Consider the following 25140-nt stretch of genomic DNA (forward strand, 5'->3'; position numbering starts at 1 on the left):
ATTTACAATTGCACCCAAAACCATAAGATACCTAGGAATAAATCTAACCAAAGAGGCAAAGAATCTGTACTCAGAAAACTATAAAATACTCATGAAAGAAACTGAGGAAGACACAAAGAAATGGAAAAATGTTCCATGCTGATGGATTGGAAGAACAAATATTGTGAAGATGTCAATGCTACCTAGAGCAATCTACACATTCAATGCCATCCCCATCAAAATACCATCCACTTTTTTCAAAGAAATGGAACAAATAATCCTAAAATTTGTATGGAACCAGAAGAGACCTCGAATAGCCAGAGGAATGTTGGAAAAGCAAAGCTGGCAGCATCACAATTCCGGACTTCAAGCTCTATTACAAAGCTGTCATCATCAAGATTTTATTTATTTGACAGACAGAGACTCAGCGAGGGAGGGAACACAAGCAGGGGGAGTGGGAGAGGGAGAAGCAGGCTTCCCGCTGAGCAGGGAGGCAGTTGTTGGGCTCGATCCCAGGACCCTGGGTTCGTGACCTGAGCCGAAGACAGACTCTTAACAACTGAGCCACCCAGGCGCCCCTCGTAAAAGAGATTTTAAAGAACATACTTCAGGAAGGAGGAATGTGATTCCTATTTTGAGACTTGAGATACAATGAAGAATCTCTTTTAAATCAGTATTTAAATGTGGGGGTGTGTGTTTTATTTAATCCAGTCTTCTGATCTCTTTTTTGGAAAAGTAAATCTTCCAAATCTATCTATCTATCTATCTATCTATTTATTTATTTATTTATAAAGATTTTATTTATTTATTTATTCATGAGAGAGAGAGAGAGAGAGAGGCAGAGGGAGAAGCAGGCCTCCCGTGGAGCAGGGAGCCCGATGCAGGACTCGATCCCAGGACCCTGGGATCATGACCTGAGCCGAAGGCAGACGCTTAACCATCTGAGCCACCCAGGCGCCCGTTCCAAATCTATTTAAACACTATTTTTTATACAGTAATCTTATAGAATTAAATAAAAACCAACACTGAATTAAAATATGCTTATGTAACCACCATTAACTAGAAGGATGGGTTCTGCTTGGCACCTGCTTCTTTGTACTGCTCACTTTTAAATCAGTCTTATGCAGATACATCTGATGGGAAGATCACATGTCTGAACCCTGGTTTTAAGGCAAGTTGAGAAAGTGAGTTTTCTAAGAAAACCACTGCTGAGGGAGAATATCCACAAGTTGCTTAATAAAGACAGACAAAATGAAACTGAACTGCCCAGAGTGCCTAGCAAAAATTAGGGTGAATGAAGGGCGCCTGAGTAGCTCCTAAGCGTCTGACTCTTGATTTTGTCTCAGGTCATGATCACAGGGCTGTGGGATCCAACCCTGTGTCGGATTCTGCACTCAGAGCAGAGTCTGCTTGTCCCTCTCCCTCTGATCATCCTCCTGCTTGCGCTCGCTCCATCTCTAAAATAAATAGATAAAAAATAAATAAAATCTTTTTAAAAATTATGGTGAATGATTGAATATGGCAAAAATTATATGCTGTATATTCACTTTTTAGTTTTAATAAATTTATCCAAACTGGTTCATCCTGGCTGATTAAGTAGCTCATGTGAGAAATGGTAGATGATGGAACTGCCCTCAAAGTGTATCCGGAAGATACAAAACTGAATAGAAGAAAAGCCAATTTTAGAAGCCTTTGAAATGAGACTTATCTTTAGATCTGTTAACTAGAAGGATCTACTAATTGTGAGACTAATTTATCTACCCCTGCTGTAAAAGGCTAACAAGTCATCATTTATCATTCCTTTCCTCTTCTCATTCCTCTGTACTACCTTATAGCAAATGAATACACAGTTGACCCTTGAACAACAAAGGGGTTAGGAGTATGATCCTCCCTGCAGTCAAAAATGTGTGATAACTTACTTAGTAAGAGCCTACTGTTGACCAAAAGCCTTACCAAGAACAGAAACAATCGGTTAACACATATTTTGTATGTTATATGTATTATATACTGTTTCATATAATAAAATACACTAGAGAAAAGCAAATATTAAAATAAGAGAAGATACATTTATAGTACCGTATTGTATTTATTGATACTGTAAGTTTATGTCCTCTGTTGTTGTTTTTTTTTAAGATTTTATTTATTTATTTGACAGAGACAGAGAGAGCACAAGCAGGGGAGCGTCAGGCAGAGAGAGAAGCCGGCTCCCCGCTGAGCAAGGACCCTGATGCGGGACTCAATCCCAGGACCCTGGGATCATGACCTGAGCCAAAGGCAGATGCTTAACTGACTGAGCCACCCAGGCATCCCATGTCCTCTGTTCATAAGATGAACCATCTGTCAGTACCTACATCAATATTATATGATATAAAACTGTAGATGTTATACTTATTATTAATATTAGACATCAAAAATGAAAAGATAATGTGGAAAAAGAAATTAATTTACAGGTATAACACTTCATGAATTGATAACAAAGAAGCAGGAGTATGATTGCTTCATTTTAGCCTAGTGTAATCAATACGATTGCTTCACAGTAGTCTAGCCTATACACTAATGAATGGTTATAAAATTTTTATGGCATACAGCAGTCATATTCATAATAATGTAGTAGAAACATTGTTACATTTAAAATAAATATTTTTATCTGAGGTGATACTCAGCTTCTCCAGTTACAAGGGAGAGAGCCATACTGTACATAATATAATTCTTCGAAAGCAAAGTTATAAAATAGTAAGAAAGCCAATACATTATTAATTTCCTATCAAATGTCACTTACCTTACTCCTGTGTAAGGATAGTCTGCCCACTTCCATACTAATCTTGTACATTATGTCCTTCATAATGAATACTTAGGCGATGATGGTGACATGAAAACATCTCACATAATTCTTGCCATATAGTTACTCCATTTTCACACAAAGACACACACATACACAAGAGGTAAGTTTATTAACTGTACGGCATAAAGATTATATACTGTTCATTAAGTGGAAGTGGATTATCATAAAGGTCTTCATCCTCATTGTCTTCACATTGAGGAGGAAGAGGAGGGATAGGTTTTGCTATCAGGGGTGAAAGATGTAGAAGGGGAAATGGAAGAGGCTGACACACTTGGTGTAACTTTACAGAAATAAGTCATTATTTCTGTCTGACTTTTTTTGCTTTTTCATTTTTTAAAAAATGTTTCTAGGGTACCTGGGTGGCTCAGTCAGTTGGGCCTCTGCCTTTGGCTTGGGTCACGGTCTCGGGGTCCTGGGGTCGGGCCCTGCGTCGAGCTCCCTGCTCGGCAGGGAGTCTGCTTCTCCCTTTCTCTGCCAATGCTCTCTTTCTGTCTCTCTGAAATAAAAATCTTAAAAAAAAAAAAAGTTTCTGTACATCGTCTTTTACCCTTTGCTTTAGTTTCAATGCCCATATCATAGATGTGTCCATGTGGTAAAAGAAGTCAAAAGCAGTCTTGAATAATCAGAACCCTTCTTCCAGATAGTGTACTATCACTTTGTTTTCTGGTACTGTTTCTTCTACGTTTCCTTCCTTATTGCACTAATTTGGAAGCACTTATCTCCTCTTAATTCCTGTGGTGTGGTGTCTTTTAGCTCTTGAATTTCTTCAAAATCCATATCTTGAAACCCTTCCTCACCACTACCTTTTTTCCCCCCCATATCTATAATCTCTCTCGTGATTTCCTTGATTAGCTGTATTGTAAATCCTGTGAAGTCATGCACAACTTCTGGACAGTTTTCTCCAGCAGGAATTTATTGTTTGGGGCTTTTTATGGCTCTGTGGCTTTTTCTGTAACAACAGTGGCATCTTCAGTGGTATAATCCTCCTAGACTTTCATGATGTTCTCCTTTTTGAGGTTCTTTCTTCCATAGTGTTGACAGCCCTTTCTATAGTATACTGTGTATAATGACCCCCTGATCCAGAGGCTGAATTAGAGGCATTGTGTTTGGGGGCAAATAGACTGTTTCAATGCCTTTGCTGTTGAACTCATCAGGTTCTAGGTGGCCAAGGACATTGTCAAATATCAAAAGGACTTTAAAAGGCAATCCATTACTTGGAAGGTACTTCCTGACTTCAGGGACAAAGCATCAATGGTAACAATCAAGAAGCATTCTTTTTTTTTTTTAAGATTTTATTTATTTGACAGAGAGAGACACAGCGAGAGAGGGAACACAAGCAGGGGGAGTGGGAGAGGGAGAAGCAGGCTTCCCGCTGAGCAGGGAGCCCGATGCGGGGCTCAATCCCAGGACCCTGGGATCATGACCTGAGCCGAAGCCAGATGCTTAACGACTGAGCCACCCAGGCGCCCCGCAAGAAGCATTCTTTTTGTCCAGGCCTTTTTGTTGTACAACCAAAAGACTAGCAGCTGGTGTTTATCTTTTCCCTTTAAGGCTTGGGGGTTAGTTTTATTTTTATTTATTTTTATTTTTTTAAATTTATTTTAATTTATTTATTTTTAAGATTTTATTTATTTGACAGAGCCACAGCGAGAAAGGGAACATAAGCAGAGGGAGTGGGAGAGGGAGAAACAGGCTTCCCACTGAGCAGGGAGCCCGATGCGGGGCTCGGTCCCAGGACCCTGGGATCATGACCCAAGCTGAAGGCAGCGCTTAAGGACTGAGCCACCCAGGCGCCCCGAGGGTTAGTTTTATAGATAACGGCAATCCTGATCATAAACCCAACTGCATTTGCGTAAAACAGTAGTGTTAGCTTATTCCTTCCTGCCTTAAATTCTGGTGCTTGCTTCTCTTCCTTTCTAATCTTGCTTCTCTTCCTTTCTAATAAATGTCCTTTTGGCATTTCCCCCCCAGAATAGAGTACTTTTGTCTGCATTAAAAACTTGTTCAGGGGCTCCTGGGTGGCTCAGTCGTTAAGCGTTTGCCTTCGGCTCAGGTCATGATCCCAGGGTCCTGGGATCGAGCCCCGCATCAGGCTCCCTGCTCCTCGGGAAGCCTGCTTCTCCCTCTCCCACTCCCCCCTGCTTGTGTTCCCTTCTCTTACCAAGTCTCTCTCTGTCAAATAAAATCTTAAAAAACAAGACAAAACCTGTTCAGGCAGATAACCTTTCTCCTCAGTGATTTTCTTAATGGTGTCTGGGAACTGTCTGCTCCTCTTGGTTGGCAGAAGCCACCTTTCCTGTTATCTTGACATTTTTTAGCCAAACCTCTTTGTAAAATTACCAAACCATCTTTTGCTGGCATTTAATTCACCAGCTTTAGATCCTTCACCTTTTGCTTTAGGTTGACATATAATCCCTTTGGCTTTTTTTTAAACCTTATCAGAGTCTAAACATATTCCTTTCTTATAGCAATCCTAAACCCACACAAAAACTGCATTTTCAATATGAGATTAAAAGGTTTTGCAAAACATGGGGCACCTGGGTGTCTCAGATGGTTAAGTGTCCAGCTCTTGATTTTGGCTCGGGTTATGATCTCAGGGTTGAGAGATCGAGCCCCTCATTGGTCTCTGCGCTGGGCATGGAGCCTGTTTAAGATTATCTCTCTGTGGTACTCCTGGGTGACTCAGCCAGTTAAGCATCTGCCTTAGGCTCAGGTCATGATTTCAGGGTTCTGGGATCAAGTCCCTTGTGGGATTCCTTGCTCAGTGGGGAACCTGCCTCTCCCTCCGCTTGCCACTCCCCCTGCTTGTGTGTGCACATGCACTCTTCTCGTGTGCTCGCGCTTGCTCTCTGACAAATAATCTTTAAAAAAAAAAAAAGATTCTCGGGGCGCCTGGGTGGCTCAGTCGTTAAGCGTCTGCCTTCAGCTCAGGTCATGATCCCAGGGTCCTGGGATCGAGCCCCGCATCGGGCTCCCTGCTCCGCGGAAAACCTGCTTCTCCCTCTCCCTCTCCCCCTGCTTGTGTTCGCTGTCTCACTGTGTCTCTCTCTGTCAAGTAAATAAATAAAATCTTTAAAAAAAAAAAAAAAAAAATTCTCTCCCTCTCCTCTGCCCCTCCCTCCCCCCACCGCTGCTCGCTCTCAATTAATTAATTAATTAAAATAAAAAAGGTTTTGCACCCGCTGATCAGCTATAGCGACAGCTCCATGAATTTCCTTTTCTTCTTCTTTTTTTTTTTACAATGGTCCTTACACTTATATTTCAAGATTCATTTATCTTGAAATGGCAAGCAGCCACTGTTGCAGGTGTGAATCTATGGTTTATATCAAGCAATTCAAATTTTTCTTAGAATATCATGATTTTTCTCTGCTTGTGAGCACTTCCAGCATCACTAGTGGCACTTTGTATGGGTCCTGTGGTGTTATTCGAGGTTTACAATATGCACTAAACATAATGAAAAATACACAAGAACTGGGAGATATCACTTTTTATTGCAATACCCTGCCAGAGAGCCAAACTGCTCATGCAGAGATGATTAGCATCACACATAGCTGTAAGTGGACACTTGCAACACTTGAGCTCTTCCCAGTAGCAACAAGAGATGGCTATGAAATTATTATAATAGTACAGCATGTATTACGTTTAATTTTATGCAGTTATGATTTAATACATTATCTTTACATTTGTTTACATTTCTCTCTGCTAATGGTACCATCCATGTAAGGTCTGTAAGTGTGCACCTAAGTTTTGATAAATTACAACTTTTTTTCTTTTCAAGTAAGCTCCATGCCTAGTGTGGAGCCCAACGCAGGGCTTCAACTCAAGACCCTGAGATCAAGATCTGAGCTGAGATCGAGTCAGACGCTTAACTGACTGAGCTACCTAGACACCCCTAAATTTTAACTTTTTATACTAGATTTGTATCTATTTTATGGTAATGATAAACTAGTATCTACATACATTTTATGCATTAATGACATACTGTTCATTTTTTTTATATTTTTAGACTATGTGGTTTATCTGTTTTTTCAAATTGTTGCAAATCTCCAAAATTTTTCCATATATGTATTGGAAAAAATCCTTGTATAAGAGGACCCATGCAGTTCAAAACCATGTTGTTCAAAGTTCACCTGTACTCAGCTTGTTTTGAGATGTCATTTGGTATCTAGTTCTGTTTTTTTTTTAAAGATTTTATTTATTTATTTGAGAGAGAGAATGAGAGACAGAGAGCATGAGAGGGAGGAGGGTCAGAGGGAGAAGCAGACTCCCTGCCAAACAGGGAGCCTGATGCGGGACTCAATCACGGGACTCCAGGATCATGACCCGAGCCAAAGGCAGTCGCTTAACCAACTGAGCCACCCAGGCGCCCTGGTATCTAGTTTTTAAGTGGAACTGGTGAGGCAAATTGGACCACCTTTTTGGGTCAGTCTTATAGTTTTTAGCCAAAACCTTGTAAAGACCAATGGATAACCAGCATATCTATGTTGGCTTTTCAGATTAGCAGTGCAACTTATTTGGAGAATAGCTTCTTTTTTTTTTTTTAAGATTTTATTTATTTGAGGGAGAGAATGAGAGAGAGCGTGAGAGTGGGGAGGGTCAAAGGGAGAAGCAGACTCCCTGCTGAGCAGGGAGCCCAATCTGGACTAGATCCTGGGATTCCAGGATCATGACCTGAGCCAAAGGCAGTCACTTAACCAACTGATCCACCCAGGCGCCCTAGAGAATAACTTCTTAATATTTAACTCCATAACTGGCCGCAGTCTCAAGTAATGTTTTTTTGCCTTAAAGTCTAAAAAAGATGGGGTATGTGGCTGGCTCAGTCAGCAGAGCATGGGATTCTTGATCTCAGGGTCGTGAGTTTGAGCCCCACATTGGGTGTAGAGATTACTTAAAAAAAATTTTTTTAAGTTAAAAAGTTGAGTATTAATATAGTTGCTCCAGCTTTATTTTGGTTAGTATTTGCCTGGCATATCTTTTTCTATCTTAACTTCCAACTTTCTAAGTCCTTGTAATCAACACGTTGTTGGGTTTTGTTTTCTGCCTCTTAGTACATTTATGTTTCTTGTGATTACTTATCAATCTGTCTTTCTACCTTCTATTTTCCTGATATTTCTGACATGTCTTACCTTTATAAAATTGAAGTTTTCTTACTTCTTCCCCCTTTACTATTTCTATTCTTCTAATAATTACCCTTGGAATTTTAATGTAAATTATGCTTAGTTTAACAGAGTTTAAAGTTAACTTGATCTCCATTAGTAGAAAGACTCTAGAACACTTAAACTTTGAATGCCATCTTCTGTTATACTTGGCCATGTCAGCTAGCATTTTGCTTTTATCCTTTTTCAGTCCTGCAAACTAGGTGTTGTTTTGTTTTGTTTTTAAAGATTTTATTTATTTATTTGAGAGAGAATGAGAGAGAGCACATGAGAGTGGGGAGGGTCAGAGGGAGAAGCAGACTCCCTGCCGAGCAGGGAGCCCGATGCGGGACTCGATCCAGGGACTCCAGGATCATGACCTGAGCCGAAGGCAGTCGCTTAACCAACTGAGCCACCCAGGCGCCCCTGTTGTTTTGTTATTATATATATATATTTTTTATTGCTTAACATTTACTTTCAGATTTCAGACCTTTTTACTGGCATCATTTTCCTTCTTCCCTAAAGCACATGCTTAAGGAGACCATGACTTTCAGGCCCACAGTAAGAAATACGTTTAATATTGCAACCACTTACAGGCGCCTGGGTGGCTCAGTCGTTAAGCGTCTGCCTTCGGCTCAGGTCATGATCCCAGAGTCCTGGGATCGAGTCCCGCATCGGGCTCCCTGCTTGGCGGGAAGCCTGCTTCTCCCTCTCTCGCTCCCCCTGCTTGTGTTCCCTCTCTCGCTGTGTCTCTCTCTGTCAAATAAATAAATAAAATTTAAAAAAAAAAAATATTGCAACCACTTACAACTGAAAAGTTTTACAAGATAATATTTACCCTTATGTGAAATACACTCTGTATTTTGCTATTTTTTCCCCTTTTCATGCCTGTTACAATCTACTAAATTAATGTTGTGACCCACTAGTGAGTCATAATCTATGATTTCAGAAATACTGCTTTAGGAAGGTTCTTTTTAATGAATCTCTTGGTGGTAAAATTCTTTTCTTCATTTCTGAAAAATAGGTCAGTTGGTATACAAATGTATTTTCTCTCAGCACACTGAAGCACACTGTCTTCTACCTTCTGTTGTTGCTTTTAATCTGCTGTCAATCTGATTGTGGGTGATGGTTTTTTTTTCCCCTGGGTATTTTATGATTTGATGGTCTATGGTCCCTTTATAGTCTCACTCAGTGTGTCTAGGTGCATATTTTTATTTAGCCTGCATGGTATACTTTGTGCTTCCTCTATCTATGGAGTTGTCTTGCTAGTTTGGAAAAATCCTCAGCCTTTATGTCTTCAAATATATATATATATTTTTTAAAGATTTTATTTATTTATTTGAGAGAGAGAGACTGAGAGAGAGAGCACATGAGAGGGGGGAGGGTCAGGAGGGTCAGAGGGAGAAGCAGACTCCCTGCCAAGCAGGGAGCCCGATGTGGCACTCGATCCAGGGACTCCAGGATCATGACCTGAGCCTAAGGCAGTTGCTTAACCAACTGAGCCACCCAGGCGCCCATCTTCAAATATTTTTCTCATCTCTGCTGTCTATTCTCTTTTTCTGGGATTCCAGTTATGCACATGTTAATATTCTTATCATATTCTTCATGGCTCCTAAACCTCTTTTTCATATTACTGTTTCCTTGTCTCTGTGCCACATTCTAAGTAATTTCAGTCTTTTACCTGTTTTTGTTTACTACATCTTTTTAAAATTGAGATATAATTTACATACTACAAAATTCACCTTGTGGTTTTTAGTATAATCCGTAAGTTTGTGCAACCATTGCTACCATTTAATTCCAGAACATTTTCACCTCCCTACTACATTTTTTAAAAATTTATTGTTATTATTATTATTTTTATTAAGTAAGCCCAGCACAGAGCCCAGTGCGGGGCTTGAACTCTCAACCCTGAGATCAAGACCTGAGCTGAGATCAAAAGTTGGACACTTAACCGACTCAGCCACCCAGGCGCCACCCCACCCCCATATCTTTTTTGAGCTGTATCTGGTCTGCTTTTTTTAATCCATCCTCTAAGTAGCTGATGAATTTTTTGGTTTATTTTTTACAGTTAGATTTTTCAATTCTAAAAGTCTTAATATTGGGTCTTTCTACAGTCTGCCTAGGGTTTTTTTTTTTTTTTTCCTGTTTCGTTTGTTTTGTTTTTAAGTAGGCTCCACTCCCAACTTAGGGCTTCAACTCACAACCCTGAGATCAAGTCACATGCTCTACCAACTGAGCCAGCCAGCCAGGCACCCCTAGTTTTTTGTTTGTTTTAAAGAGTTTATTTAAAATATATATATATATTTTTAAGCAATCTGTACACCCAGCATGGGGCTTGAATTCACAAGCCCAAGATTGAGAGTCATGTGCTCTACCAACTGACCCAGCCAGGTGCCCCTACAGTCTGCCTAGTTTTTAAAATATATTTTATGTTTGCTCATTGTTGTAATTCCATTTTATATTTTAAACATTTTATAGTTGCTTTATATTCTATAACAGACTATTCCAGTATCTGAGATTTGCGGCGCCTAAATCTATTGCTTGTTTCCTGTGACTCTCACTTATAGAAGATTTTTCTTTCTCTCTTTTTTTTTTAAGATTTTATTTATTTATTCATAAGAGACAGAGAGAGGGGGGCAGAGGCAGAGGGAGAAGCAGGCTCCCCGAGGAGGAGGGAGCCTGATGCCGGACTCGATCCCAGGACCCCGGGATCATGACCCGAGCTGAAGGCAGAGACACTTAATCATCTGAGCCACCCAGGTGCCCTATAGATATATTTATTTTCTTTTGTGTGTGTAGTAATCTTTGATTGTAACCCCAATTTTGTTGATCTTAATCTAGGAAAAAGTTAAAGGGCTAAAATGGAGGATGCTTTCTGAGAGTATTTTTGATTCTCTCTGCCAAGATGCAGAGGTCCTTGGGTACTCTCCAGCCTACTTATAGGTTCTTTCATTTATTACTGAGACTTCTCTGGTCTAGCTCCCCCATCTTGCTCAAACCCCAAGCTTCAGTGTCACCCGCATGTCCTTAGAGCCCTTGCCCATCACAGCCCTGATTTCAGTTTCAGATGATAAGTTGCTTTGTTTTGTTTTGTATTGCCTCTTTTGAGGATTATACTTACTTCTGTGGTTTCTACAATGCAATAAAAATTGTGATTTTTAGGGTGGCTCCGTTGGTTAAGTGTCTGAATCGTGAGCTCAGCTCAGTTCTTGATCTCAGGGTTGTGAGTTCAAGCCCCACATTGGACGTCACTGATGCTGGGCGTGGAGCCTACTTTAAAAAAAAAAAAAAGTGTTGTTTATTTCTGGTTGGTTGGGGTTTTTTTTTGTTTTTTGTTTGTTTTTTGTTTTTAAGCCAGGAGTAGGAGTAGGGGATGCCACCATAATGCTAAAAGGCAAAGTAAAAATTAAACTCTTTTTGGGGGCACCTGGGTGGCTCAGTTGGTTAAGTGTCTGTGCCCCTGAAGACAACTATTAATTTAGATATTTCAATACAGTAAGTTGCCTAAAATCCTTTATCATTAATGGCATCCCAAACATGATAAATATGTGGATTAATTAATAGTATAAGTTTACTGAATAAAATACAATGGCTACAAAAAAAAAAACCAAATGAAGACAACTATCAGTACAACCACACACAAATTACCCTGCCAGATTGCCACTTGTGTTCCATCTGGCTTTTACTGGTACCACTAAATAAGCCCCCTTTTCTCTCTTCGGATAAGACTGCCTCTTTATAACATTCATTTAAATTCTACCAAGTTCATTTTTTGTTTGTATTTTGTGATTTTTATAGGATTATGTTGACAAAGAGAAGGCAATTGCCAAAGCATTGGAAGACCTCAGAGCCAACTTTTACTGTGAACTCTGTGATAAGCAATATCAGAAACATCAGGAATTTGACAACCATATCAACTCCTATGATCACGCACACAAGCAGGTGAGGAATTGCTTGCTAACAAAGAAAAAGATACTTTATTTGTTGTTATAACTATTGAATTTTATAAATGTACCCCCAAAACTTCATGACTATGGTTTCTTATATTTGCCAGTCTTTATCTGAGGTCCATCTTACTTACTTGATTTTTTTTCAGTGACAGAAGTCCTGACCTTCCAAGAATTTATGTAGAGTGAAGAATTGTGAGCATCATAAATCTTGCATAAAGTTTTTGGCTTTGAATGGTTTCTATATTTGTGCTTAATTTGGTAATTCAACTGAGGATCACTAGGAGCTTTGTTTCCCTTTCTCCCTCTTTCCGACCATGTTAAACTTGGAACAGTTATCCCAGACTCTGGTCACTTATATATAAGAATTCATGCTTTTTTGGCTACTATTTCCTATCAGTAAGTCATTTTGTTATTTGGTTGGTATACCTTGGAAGGTAGATAAATCTTGAGAAGAAAAACAGAATTAGATGCTGTCTTAACTTCAACAAAAAAAACCTCTGATGCTGCATGTTGAAGAGCTTGCTAAGAAGTGGTTTATACTTTCTTTGCAGTCTTTTTTTTTTTTTGCTTTCATTGGTTTAGAAAATAAAATTGTACCTAACTAGTTAACAGGCATAAAGAAGGTAGCAGTAATTCCCTAGGGGGGATTTTGGAAGAAATGAATCTTTAAATCTTATAGCACAGTTTTGGCTTGTTAAAGAATTTTGAGCCATTTGATTTGGGGTGATTTTAACAGAACTTGCTAAGTCTTTGGAGGTATAATAGTTGTATTTGTTAAACTTGTAAAATTTATGAGCATTGCTGGAATGCTCTCTTAAGTGGATCTGTTGAACCAACATTTTTTTTTTTTTTTAAACCTTTGCTGCTTCTTTCAACCAACCATAAGATTTCAGTGCACAGGTAAAGGGCAAGCTTTGATTAAGTTTTCCCAGTACAAGGATAGTTTCTAAGCCATTACACTTTTTGCAACAGTCTCTTCCACATTTACCCACACCTAACCAATTTAAGATTCTTCCACTGATAGAGTTGTATTCAAGACAGCTTTGAACTTTTTATACATCTTTGGACATTGTTATACTATATTGTCAGGTCTGCTTAATTTGAAGAAGAGAAAATCAGGATATATATATCACCAAGATATATTGGCAATTATCTTACTTTTTCAAAGAATCATGTGTCAAGGGACACCTGGGTGGCTCAGTCGGTTAAATGTCTGCTTTCGGCTCAGGTCATGATCCCAGGGTCCTGGGATCACGTCCCACATTGGGCTCCCTGCTCATTGAGGAGCCTGCTTCTCCCTCTCTGACTGCCACTCCCCTCCTGCTTATGCTCTCTCTCTCTCTGACAAATAAATATATAAAATCTTTAAAAAAAAGAATCATGTGTCAAGAGAGAAAGACTTATAACAGCAGATATTGCTTATCCAGTAACTTCTCAACCTTCTTAGTATATATATAATTCATATTTTGGGGGTGATTTTTTATGGGATTAAGAAAGACATCTGACATCTAAACACATAAATGCCCTTTTGGGCCCTTGAGAATTTCTTCAATTAAAAATTATCTGTGATGGGGCACCTGTCTGGCTCAGTTGGTCAAGTATGTGACTCTTGATCTCACAGTCATGAGTTCCAGCCCCACATGGGGTGCAGAGCTTACTTAAAAAAAAAAAAAAAAAATTGTAACAAATTAGAAGACTCCAGAAGAAACTTTAGGCACTAGAAGGACATTTAAAAAGGTTACATTTTTAGTTAATGAGAAGTCTCTTGAGTAAAGTTTCTATTAGGAACAAATAAATCAGGAAAATTTAAATGCAGACTTGAACAATGTTTATATTGCCCTTTAAAGGGAAAAAATTCTATCAGAGCAACAGATTTACAGGTTAAATCGGAGCAGAAATACAGAACTAGTGACATTCACATTGACAGTGTGATGGACGGTAATGTTTTAGTGATGTTGCTTTCAACTTGAGAGTAGTAGTAATTGTTGCAGCTGTGGTTCATTTGAATGTGACATGTTTATTCTCCTGTGCACTTTGAGATGACCCTGTTCTCTCTCCACTTTTCTCTATTGCAGTGATTTTCCACCTGGGGAGATTTTGTCCTCCAGGGAACACTTAACGGTGCCTGGAGACATTTTTGAGTACCACCATTAGGAGGGTGGTGCTACTGGCATATAGAGTGGGTAGAGGTCAGGGGGGTGTCTAAACATCCTACAATGCACTGGAAGATTCCTTGCAACAAAGAATTACCTTGCCCAAAATATCAGTAGTGCTGAGGTTGAGAAACCCTGTTCTGTTAGGATTACTGAAAAACTTTCAAATATATATGGTATTGTGATATCATTTGGCCTTTGCTTGGCACAAACAAATCACTATCATTTTAAGTCCCCAGTTACGTTCTAAACAGTTACAAAATACTCATCTAGCTGATCACAAATACTCATTTATTACTCTGGTTTTTTTGTTTGTTTTTTCCATTATCATCAAAATGAAAATACAAAAGTAAGGATTTCTTATAGGGAACTCATGGACTACCTTTCCATTAATAGAGAAATATGTCTGTGATCTTTGGTTTAGGAAGAAATCTTTAGCTGGTATGATTAATGGATGTATGTGAACTTATTTCTTCACCATGATCAAAAGCGCATCTTAGGTATTAAAAAAAGAACAGTGGTAGTATGAGTTTGTTGTTCTGTTTGCTTTTGGTGGAGTGTTCTTTATTCGGTTGAAATGTAAGCTTTTTCATCTTTCTTTATACTGCTCTCTTAGTGCAAATAGTAGAATCTTGAAACAATGCTAAAAATATATAAACAAGAAAATGCACAGTACTAAATTTTTTATAGTTCTACTCTTCCCTGTACTTAGAATTTTTAAGGAGCCTTTAATTGCCCTTGGTACAACACAGCTAAATAATCCCTAAGAGGGGGTAGGTCCTATTTTTCATTTCCTCTTTGATGGACATGAACTTACCATACAAATGGACCTACCATTTTCCAAATTCATGCTCTAAAATCATAAAGACACCCTGTCTTGTCTTCCAGGAAGGCACACAGGATTATTATGAATCTGAGATAATAGGTAAGTACATTCAACCCTGTATTAGTAATCCCTAGTTTGTATCTTCCATCAAATTTTCACCATTAAAACTTTCCAGAGAAATAATCTATCATGTTAGTGGTAAACTATTAGTATAGACAGGATCCTGAACACACCCTTATCTTTATTAAGCACAAATAATCTTTCAAGAAAAGGCTACATGGTCACCCTCATTTGTGGTGATTGGGGGGCAGGGGCTTGTTATCATATGCATCTCACTACTCAGTAGTTTTTCTCAAATTTTCTAAGATTTTTGTGAAAAAAGTCATTAACTCGCAAATATTAAGACCCAGTCTGATCTGCAAAGATGAAAAAGCTCATGAGACATTTTTGCTCTTAGCAGTTTAAACCTCATTTTAAGGTGATAATTTCAATTCATTTTGAAGGGAAGACCTCTCCATTCCTCAAGAGATAGCCCAATCTGTGATTCCTTTTTATATAACTTAGTCCTGATATGCCTCAGTGCTTAATAATATTAGTATCCATCTTCTGTCCCTCTTGGCTTAGTTACTTTGAAACTAAACATTTTTCCATCTCTACCTCCTCACCTCTTTGATTATTTTGCATATCTAAAAACATGTCTACTAGTGGATATGATCATGGAAACCATTTTCTTGAGCTTTTCATAGGACCTAAATTTCAAACTGCAAAGAGCATTCTCTTTCTCAGAGGTACATTTGTAGCAACACAATAATAGTGCCTTATTTTTAATACTGTTTTTTGTTGTTATTGTTGTTTTGCTTCCTTTGGTGCCTTGTTACCTAGTCAGGATTCTCCTAGTCTTACTCTCTTTTTATTTGTGTCACTAAGGGTCCTCCTCACCAGCCTCCAGTACCTAAACCAGAGATCCCAAATTACCCACAGATGTATTTTGTCTGGCCTTCGTAGTATTAGATTTTTTCCCTTTAATTTTGGTTGGTTCCCAGTTTTTAAAAATGAAATTTTATATAATTCAAACTTATCTTGAAAAAATGAAATATCTAAGAACATTGGGCCTACATTTTAATGTAACAGTTGGCTAAAGCTCAGTAGTTGCTGTCTCTTCAGAAAGGCACATGCTGACTCTTCAATTAGCTGTGGTTTCCACTTTATCTTTTCTCTTACATCAACTTGTATGACTCATCATATTAACTGTCAGATCCCTCTAGACATTTCAGTTTGTGACCCAGGCCTGTACCTTCCTTTTCTCTCCACACAGGCTTCCACCCACAGGCTTCTAATTGACACTGGGGAAGTAGCACATTGAAAAGCTGCCTCCTTATTCCTCTTTAAGTGTTGGGTCCAACTTCTTTGCAATTTCAGAACTATCTGCGGTAGTCTGATCCAGTTATCAAAATCTGGTACTGTAAAGCAGCTTTGAGAAATTCTTTTTACTTGTAGAAAAAATTAGTGTCTTGGTCAGAGGAAAGAACACTTTCAGCCTGCTTCTTGTTTCTGCTAAAAGCAATTCAGTATTGGGGCGCCTGGGTGACTCAGTTGTTAAGCCTCTGCCTTTGGCTCGGGTCTTGATCTCAGGGTCCCGGGATCGAGCCCAGCGTCAGGCTCCCTGCTCAGCGGGAAGCCTGCTTCTCCCTCTCACTCCTCCTGCTTGTGTTCCCTCTCTCGCTGTGTCTCTCTGTCAAATAAATAAATAAAAAATCTTAAAAAAATAAAATCGGTTCAATATGAAATTCATTTTACGTTTTTTGAAAAAGACTGAAATCTCATTTAGTACCATGTCTGTTTCAACTGTAAAAGTAGTGGTTTTATGAGCTTTAAATAGCTGAACTAAAACGGAGTAAGCCTATAGTAGCCATCAGTGACTGCTCTACAGAATGGAATGTACTACTAATTTAGTTAACTTTGTCTAAACTGCTACAATTGCTTTTTGACTGTTACAATATCCGGTAATACATATTACCAAGGAACAGAAATTTTAGAGTTTTCCTCATTACTCAAAAATGAAATAGGTTCTTAATTGAAGTATTTTCTGAGAAATTCCTTGGTGATAGAAGGAATGATCATTTTTGGACTTCACATGGCCTTCATTCAAGTTTGGAAACTTCATTAAAGTTTCACTGTTTCCTGGTTGCATTTTGCCTCTCAAGATCTTTTACTGTATTTGATCCTCCGTATGCTTGGTACATGGGGCATTAGGACAATAAGCACATCAAAACCAGTTGGACCTTTGGCAAGCCATTAGAGATTTAAGGAAATTCAGACTGAGTTCCCCTTTTTGGTGCTACTTTGATATTCAGTGCAAGGGAAACACGAGAGTAAATTTTTAAAAGGCAATAAAAAATTAAGTAAAATTGAGAAATAATTCTAGGGCTAAAATAAAAAAGAAAATGAACTCTTCCAAAAAGAAGTGAAACCACAGGGGCACCTGGCTAGATCAGTTGGTGGAGCATATGACTCTTTATCTTGGGGTTGTGAGTTAGAGCCTCACATTGGGCATCGAGCTTACTTTAAAAATAATAATAATTTAAGAAAAGAAGTGAAACCACCAAATTAGATGCCAGTGAAGATATTCTACACATATTTATATTTCATGTGTTTATGAAATGTTTATCCTTAGAAAACCATAAATTGATTGTAAAGTTGTGAAATAGATTAGGAAAACCATAAAGTATTTATGAATCCCAAAGCTTCATAAATCTTGACTTAAATAGCATAAGTCACTTCTGAAGAGATTATGCTTAGAGAAGCAAAGGAGTGTGAAAAGGGGAATGCATTTAAGAATTTGAGCATATTATAGTTTTATTTCAATAACCTGTAGCAGGGAGATGTACCTGTGTATGTTATTTTTCTTTGGAACTGTTCTGCTTAATACAAGAGAATTGACAGCATTTGGCTAGTGCTCCAAAAATTGAGCATGTTTTTTCCCTTTTCACTTGTTGAATCTTACTCACTGCCACTGCTTTTGTTGGGAGTAGTCTTACATCCAGCTATCACAATCTAGATAACCTTGGAAAACTCTCTTTCTGTTTAGGGAAGCTGCTTTTGTGAGCAGGCAGGGGTAACCCTAAACAGACCCTTTAGGAACTTAGTTTGCTGGTAAACCCTATATTTTCTTCCTAGGAATTTCTGACTCTGTTAATTATCTTGGCACACATTCCAAATATGAATAAAAATGATCCTACCCTACTTATGTTCTGTAGTTTTCAGCCCTGTACGTTTATATTTATCAGAGTGATGCACTGTGGTGGAGATTCTTGCATGAGGGCTGTATATTCTATTGTGGTCTGAAAAGGTAAAGCGACCTAAGAAACAATGGTAAGTCTGTGAGTGGCAGTCCTGAAAAGAGAGCTCTGAACTGAGATGCTGCTGTTCCATTTGCTATACCTAAGCAGTTCTTAGGAATTACGCTCCTTTAAATTTTACAATGAGGGGCGCCTGGGCGGCTCATTTGGTTGGGCGGCTGCCTTCGTCTCAGGTCATGATCCCAGGGTCCTGGGATCGAGCCCCGCATCAGGCTCCCTGCTCAGCAGGAAGCCTGCTTCTCCCTCTCCCTCTGCCTGTCTCTCTGCCTACTTGTGCTCTCTATCTCTCTGGCAAATAAATAAAATCTTTAAAAAAAAATTTTTTTTTTTTTTACAATGAGAGCAAACCTTTGCCTCCACATATGATCTGGAGGGCTAGGTCATTATGTATATATAGATATAATATAGATATATATAATATACATCCTAATAATATATATATATTTTTTAAAGATTTATTGATGTATTTGAGAGAGAGAACATGCGCACAGGGGTGGGGGGTGTGGGCAGAGGGAGAGCAAGAGAGAGAGAACCTCAAGCAGACTCCCCACTGAGAGCAGAGCCTGACACAGAGCTTGATCCCACAACCCTGAGATCACGACCTGAGCCAAAATCAAGAGTCAGACGTCCAACCTACTGAGCCACCCAGGCACCCCATATATAGTAATATTTAAAACTCATTATCCACCAAACCACAGTGGCATACCATTGCACACCTATGAAGATGGCCAAAATTAAAAAGACACATACGTTGTCTCCAACATATGATGGAGAGGATATGAAAAAACTGGAACACTCCTACATTGCTAGTGGAGTTGTAAAATGGCGTAGCCCCTCTGGGAGACAGTTTGGCAGTTCATCAAAATGTTAAATATAGTTACCATGTGACCAGTAAATACCCAAGAGGAATGAAAATATATGTCTACACAAAAATGTGTATAAGGGGGGGCGCCTTCGGCTCAGATCATGATCCCAGGGTCCTGGTATTGAGCCCCGCATCGGGCTCCTTGCTCAGCAGGGAGCCTACTTCTCCCTCTCCCACTCCCCCTGCTTGTGTTCCCACTCCCCCTGCTTGTGTTTCCTCTCTCCCTGTCTCTCTCTCTCTCTCTCAGAAAATAAAAAATCTTGGGGCGCCTGGATGGCTCAGTCGTTAGCGTCTGCCTTCAGCTCGGGTCATGGTCGCAGGGTCCTGGGATCGAGCCCCACATCGGGCTCCCTGCTCTGCGGGAAGCCTGCTTCTCCCTCTCCCACTCCCCCTGCTTGTGTTCCCTCTCTCGCTGTCTCTCTCTCTGTCAAATAAATATAAAAAATAAAAAATCTTTAAAAAAAAAATGTGTATAAGATTGTTCATAGTATCCAGAAAGTGGAAACAGCCCATATATCCATCAGCTGATGAATGGATAAACAAAATGTGGCACATCTGTACAATAGAATATTATTCAGCAATAAAAAGGAATGACTTACTGATAAATAACAGCATGCACGAACCTCGAAAATATTATGCTAAGTGAAAAAAACCAGTCACAAACCCCCCCATATTGTATGATTTTATTTATATAAAAAGTTTAGAATAATCATATCTATAGAGAACATATATTAGGTTTCCAGGGACCAGGTAGAAAGGGGTAATGGGGAATGACTGCTAATGAGCATGGAGCTTCTTTTGGGAGTAATGGAAATGTTCTAAAATTAGTGTTGATGGTTGCACAACTCTGAGAAACCCACTAAATTTTACAATTTAAATGGGTGAATTTTATGCCATGTGAATTGTATCTTAATAAAATTATTTTTAAAACCTCATTATCCAGCTTAAATTTTGGTGGTGATGATGGTGACTATATGTACATATACATATGTGTGTGTGTGAAAAAAACATGTTAAAGCAGGCACACCTGGTTCTGTAAAAATACACCATGTTTTAAGGCTTTTTGCTGAATTCCTGAACATATCAAAGCGAATATTTAACAATAGTTTTATGACTATTAATGTCATCAAATGTTATTAATAATCATTGTGTTGCAAAATAATTGGGCATAAATGGTAAGTATTGTCATAAATGACTAATCAGGACTACTCTTAGCCAGCAAAAAAGAATGTATGCCCCTCTATTTCCCTCTGATGTTTTCAGTATCTATAATCAACATTAATAGTTAAACTAGTTTTCTCTATTACCAAACATTTGTTTTTCTTTGTTACTTAATAACATTTATTGTCATCGCTTACTGATAAACATGCGCTAAAAGAAAGGATTTACATCTAATGTCCACTAACTTGGATTTCCTTAACATTCAACTACAATCTTCCTTCCCTGAGTAGTTCAGTACTGAGGCTTTCTATGTTCTTTCCTGGTCTTTTTCTTTCCTTACACATGGTGCTGTTCTGGATGGTCTCATTCAGAAGTATCAAATACTGAGACTTGCATTCGGGTAACCTGGCCAAGTAATAGCTAGCATGATTACTCCACTTTGGGAAGGGGGAAGAGATTAATGTTGTGTCATGAGAAAGAGGAAGGAAACTGGGGAGAAGAGGTCATGGATTTGGGGTATGCAGGATTGATGACATAGGGGAAAGGGAGTGGTTGAGGTTCTGAAAAAGCCCAGTTGGGCTCAGTGGATGGAGCGTGTGACTCTTGATCTCAGGATTGTGAGTTTGAGCACCATGTTGGGTGTAGAGATTACGTTTAAAAAAAAAAAAAAAGACTGGATTATACTTAGCCAGAAAAAGAGATCGAGGTGCAAACAGTTTCTTTGCTGTTTCCTGTCATAACCAACAAATAATACATAAAGTATTTGTATTCCCTTTCCCAACAACTCACTTTAAAACTGAAACCAGTTTGATAAATGTTTATTGAGCATTTCTTTTGTGCCATAGACAATAGTATGTGCATTGTAGGGTTAGTACAAAGGAAGACTAAGCTTTGATCCCTGTTCTGGGAGAGTGGGGTTGTTTGGTGAGAGGAAGAAACCATGGATAATCTTTTGACCCTGAAGAGACAAAATTAGACTTTCTCTTTAGAGTTGAGTAAATATTAGAACGTGGGATTTTTAGTGGCAATAGGAAATACTCTCTATTTTCTGATGTCTGAAATTCCCTTCATCTGGAAATAATAGCCTATTTTTTTTTAAATTGTGATAATAGGTTTAAAATACTTGAGAAGGGGGCGCCTGGGTGGCTCAGTTGTTAAGCGTCTGCCTTCGGCTCAGGTCATGATCCCAGGGTCCTGGGATCGAGCCCCACATCAGGCTCCCTGCTCGTGGGAAGCCTCCTTCTCCCTCTCCCACTCCCCTGCTTGTGTTCCTGCTCTTGCTATCTCTCTCTGTCAAATAAATAAAATCTTTAAAATATATATATATATATTTGAGAAAGATAGTAGATGTATTCCTAGTAGATTATACTCAATCAAATATAAAAAAACCTTACAGCATCAATTTTTGTTACAAAAGAATAACAACAAAAGATGCAAAAAATATTTTATTAATCCAGACCCATATTTTGTTGTTAGGGAAAATTATGTGCAGATGTATCTTTGTCTCATTCATTCCCAGGTCAAACACAGTGCCATTCCATGCTATTCATACTCCACATTGTTGATAATGTGGGCAGATTTATCACCCACATTAAAAACCTGTTAAGATTTACCAGATTCTCATTTCTCTGGTTTAATTTTTTCAGAGTTGGACATGGAGCAGGAGTTTGTGCCTGGAGTAGACATTTTGCTGCCCACACAGTGCTATGTAGGCTGTGTTTTAAGAACTGGAGTGTCATTTACATTGAAGTGGTCTTTAGTCCAAAGAGCCATAGTTACGTAGTTGGGTATTTCAAGTGCTGGATTTTTGTTAAGGTCTGTCTCCCCCTGTATTGGTCTTTTGGGAAATTTAATGGAAACCCCAGCTGCCATGTGATTGAGAATCAGTGAGAAATGGCCATTTTGTTTTGTGCTATAAATGTATACTTTCTTGGGAACATGCTATTGGTTTTTCAGACCAGAATCTTCAAACCCTTTCATTTTGAATGGTGTTCAGTCTCCCTTTTCCTTGAATGAAATATTGTCCAGCTAAAAATGTGTTACATGGCTTAAATATTTATCAATAAGCATTAATAGTTCAGTGAAGAAGCAAAGTTATTAACAATACTTCAGAAAGCATACTTTATAATTTTTGGAGATAAGGTCATAGTTGCTTTGGAGTTTACCTTAAATGATTAATTATATCCACTCAGATCAGTCTGTGTCCCAGTTTGGATTCTAACTTGAATTTTTATGTATGAAATGAAATTTGCTCAGCCTTTCAAAACTTTCTGGGTTAATGACACATTGATAATATTTGGTCTCCTTACATAAGCCCTGTCTCTGACAGGCAGGTATTCTCTCTTCTCTGTTCTCACCTTGAAGAAGTTACCTGAAGTTGTGTTCCTCTTTAGAATTTAAGAGGAAAGTAAAAGTATAGGACACAGAATTTCATATGAACATTCAGTTGCAAATGAGCCAGGCTTTTGGAATAAAAGAGCCAACTTTGGAAAACCTGATTCTGAATTAGGGACTTTTACCTTTACAAAAATTACTTTTTATATAGGAATTGAGAACTTTCTGATTCATATCTTTTTTTTTTTTTTCTATTTGGCCTAATTCTTTCTTTATTTATTTTTTAACGTAATCTCTAGGGGTGCCTGGGTGACTCAGCTAAGCAGTCTTACTCTTGATTTTGGCTCAGGTCTTGATCTCAGGGTTGTGAAATTGAGCCCCATGTCAGGCTCCACGCACAGTGTACTAGCCTGCTTAAGATTCTCTCTCCCTCTCCCCCTCTCTCTTTCTCTTTCTAATAAAATAGTAATAAAGTAATCTCTACACCCATCATGGGGCTCAAACTCATGACCGCAAGATCAAGAGGGGCATGTTCTACCGACTGAACCAGCTAGGCGTCCCTGGCCTAATTTTGTCCCCAACTAAGGGGCTTAATTAACATTTTAGGCTATTTGATTCTCTAAAGAATGAGACTTCTTGGGGTGCCTGGGTGGCTCAGTTGTTAGGCGTCTGCCTTCGGCTCAGGTCATGATCCCAGGGTCCTGAGATTGAGCCCTACATCAGGCTCCCTGCTCGGCGGGAAGCCTCCTTCTCCTTGTCCCACTCCCCCTGCTTGTGTTCCTGCTCTCGCTATCTCTCTCTGTCAAATAAATAAAAATCTTAAAAAAAAGAAGAATGAGACTTCTTGGGGCGCCTGAGTGGCTCAGTCATTTAGGCAGACTTCAGCTCAGGTCATGATCCTGGAGTGCTGGGATCAAGCCCTGTGTCGGGCTCCGCTCAGTGGAGAGCCTGCTTCTCCCTGTGCCTGCCGCTTCCCCTGCTCGTGCTCGCTCTCTCGCTCGCTCTATCTCAAATAAATAAAATATTTTTTTTAAAAAAGAAGAATGAGGGCGCCTGGGTGGCTCAGTTGGTTAAGCGACTGCCTTCGGCTCAGGTCATGATCCTGGAGTCCCTGGATCGAGTCCCGCATCGGGCTCCCTGCACGGCGGGGAGTCTGCTTCTTCCTCTGACCCTCCCCCCTCTCATGTGCTCTCTCTCATTCTCTCTCTCTCAAATAAATAAATAAAATCTTTAAAAAAAATAAAAAAGAAGAATGAGACTTCTTTACTGGATGAGATTAATAGCTACGAAGACCATGTATATTATATTAACTTGACAATGTCCCTAGTAGAGTTATGAAAATATTTCATATCAGGGGCGCCTGGGTGATTCAGTTGGTTAAGCATTCGACTCTTGATTTCAGCTCAGGTCATGAAATCAGGGTTTTGAGATCAAACCCTGCCTCAGGCTCTGCAATGGATGTGGTACCTACTTAAGATTCTCTCTCCCTCTCTAAAAAAAAAGAAAGAAAATATTTCATATCAAATTTTCTACAAATGGTAAAAAAAGTTATTTGGGGGAAAATCAAGGATCCAGTGTTTAAGCCAAATTATTCACCAGGCATTTACCACTTTCTGTAGACTTACTACTGTTCCATGCACGTTAGGGTTGATTACAAACGTCAGCTGAGCCTCATGTTGAGTGTAGAGATTACTTAAAAAATTTAAATTTACGGGCGGCTGGGTGGCTCAGTCATTAAGCGTCTGCCTTCGGCTCAGGTCATGATCCCAGGGTCCTGGGATCGAGCCCCACATCAGGCTCCTGGCTCAGCAAGGAGCTGCTTCTTCCTCTCCCTCTGCCTCTCTCCCTACTCATGCTCTCTCTCTCTCTCTCTCTCTATATCTCTGTGTCTCAAATGAATAAATAAAATCTTAAAAAAAAATTTTTTTTTAATTAAAAAAAGGGGGGGCTCTGGGGCTTCTCCCACTCAGCCTGCTTGTGTTCCCTCTCTCGGTGTCTCCCTGCCAAAAAATAAATAAAATCTTTAAAAAAAAAAAAAAAGTGGGGGCTCAGCTCTGTTGGTAGAGCATGGGACTCTTGATCTCGGGGTTATGAGTTCGAGCCCCACATAGGATGTAGAGATTACTTTAAAAATAAATAAAAATAAAATTTAAAGAGATCAGCTATAGTCTGTGCCCCAAATTAAAAGGGAAAGACAATATTGAACAGTTTTGACATACAGAGTGCTTTATATTTATTTTGACACACTCATAAATCTATTGCAAGAATGGCTCTATTTTTCTAATGCGGGAACTGGAGCTTAGAGAGATGAAATCACTTGGCTGGTGATTAATGAATTTGAACACAAGTCTTTCTGACTCTGAAACTATGCACAGACTGCCTTTCTGAAGGGCAGGAATAAGTATAGTCAGTGCAAAGTATGGTGGTTGCTAGATGAGTGCTTGACAAAGTACTAAGATAAGACAGTTCAGAAAGAAGAAAAATTTATGAGGTATGAGTAGAGACTTTGTGAGGGGAATTTAGTTTGACCTTGGGT

At 39.0% G+C, this 25140-nt stretch overlaps 1 protein-coding gene across 3 annotated transcripts in view; it reads left to right on the plus strand.

The window, feature by feature from the left end:
* The window catches only part of GPATCH8 (G-patch domain containing 8), a 114102-nt gene that overhangs the window by 76947 nt on the left and 12015 nt on the right, over positions 1 to 25140 (plus strand). For all 3 annotated transcript variants that reach the window (XM_081804852.1, XM_081804854.1, XM_081804853.1), the window contains one exon: positions 11755 to 11898. In XM_081804852.1, the coding sequence (XP_081660978.1) occupies positions 11755 to 11898 (144 nt within the window). The remainder of the gene's footprint in view (positions 1 to 11754; positions 11899 to 25140) is intronic.

Source organism: Leptonychotes weddellii, chromosome 15, assembly GCF_054177405.1.
Source record: "Leptonychotes weddellii isolate Sample4059 chromosome 15, ASM5417740v2, whole genome shotgun sequence".
Classification (NCBI taxonomy): domain Eukaryota; kingdom Metazoa; phylum Chordata; class Mammalia; order Carnivora; family Phocidae; genus Leptonychotes; species Leptonychotes weddellii.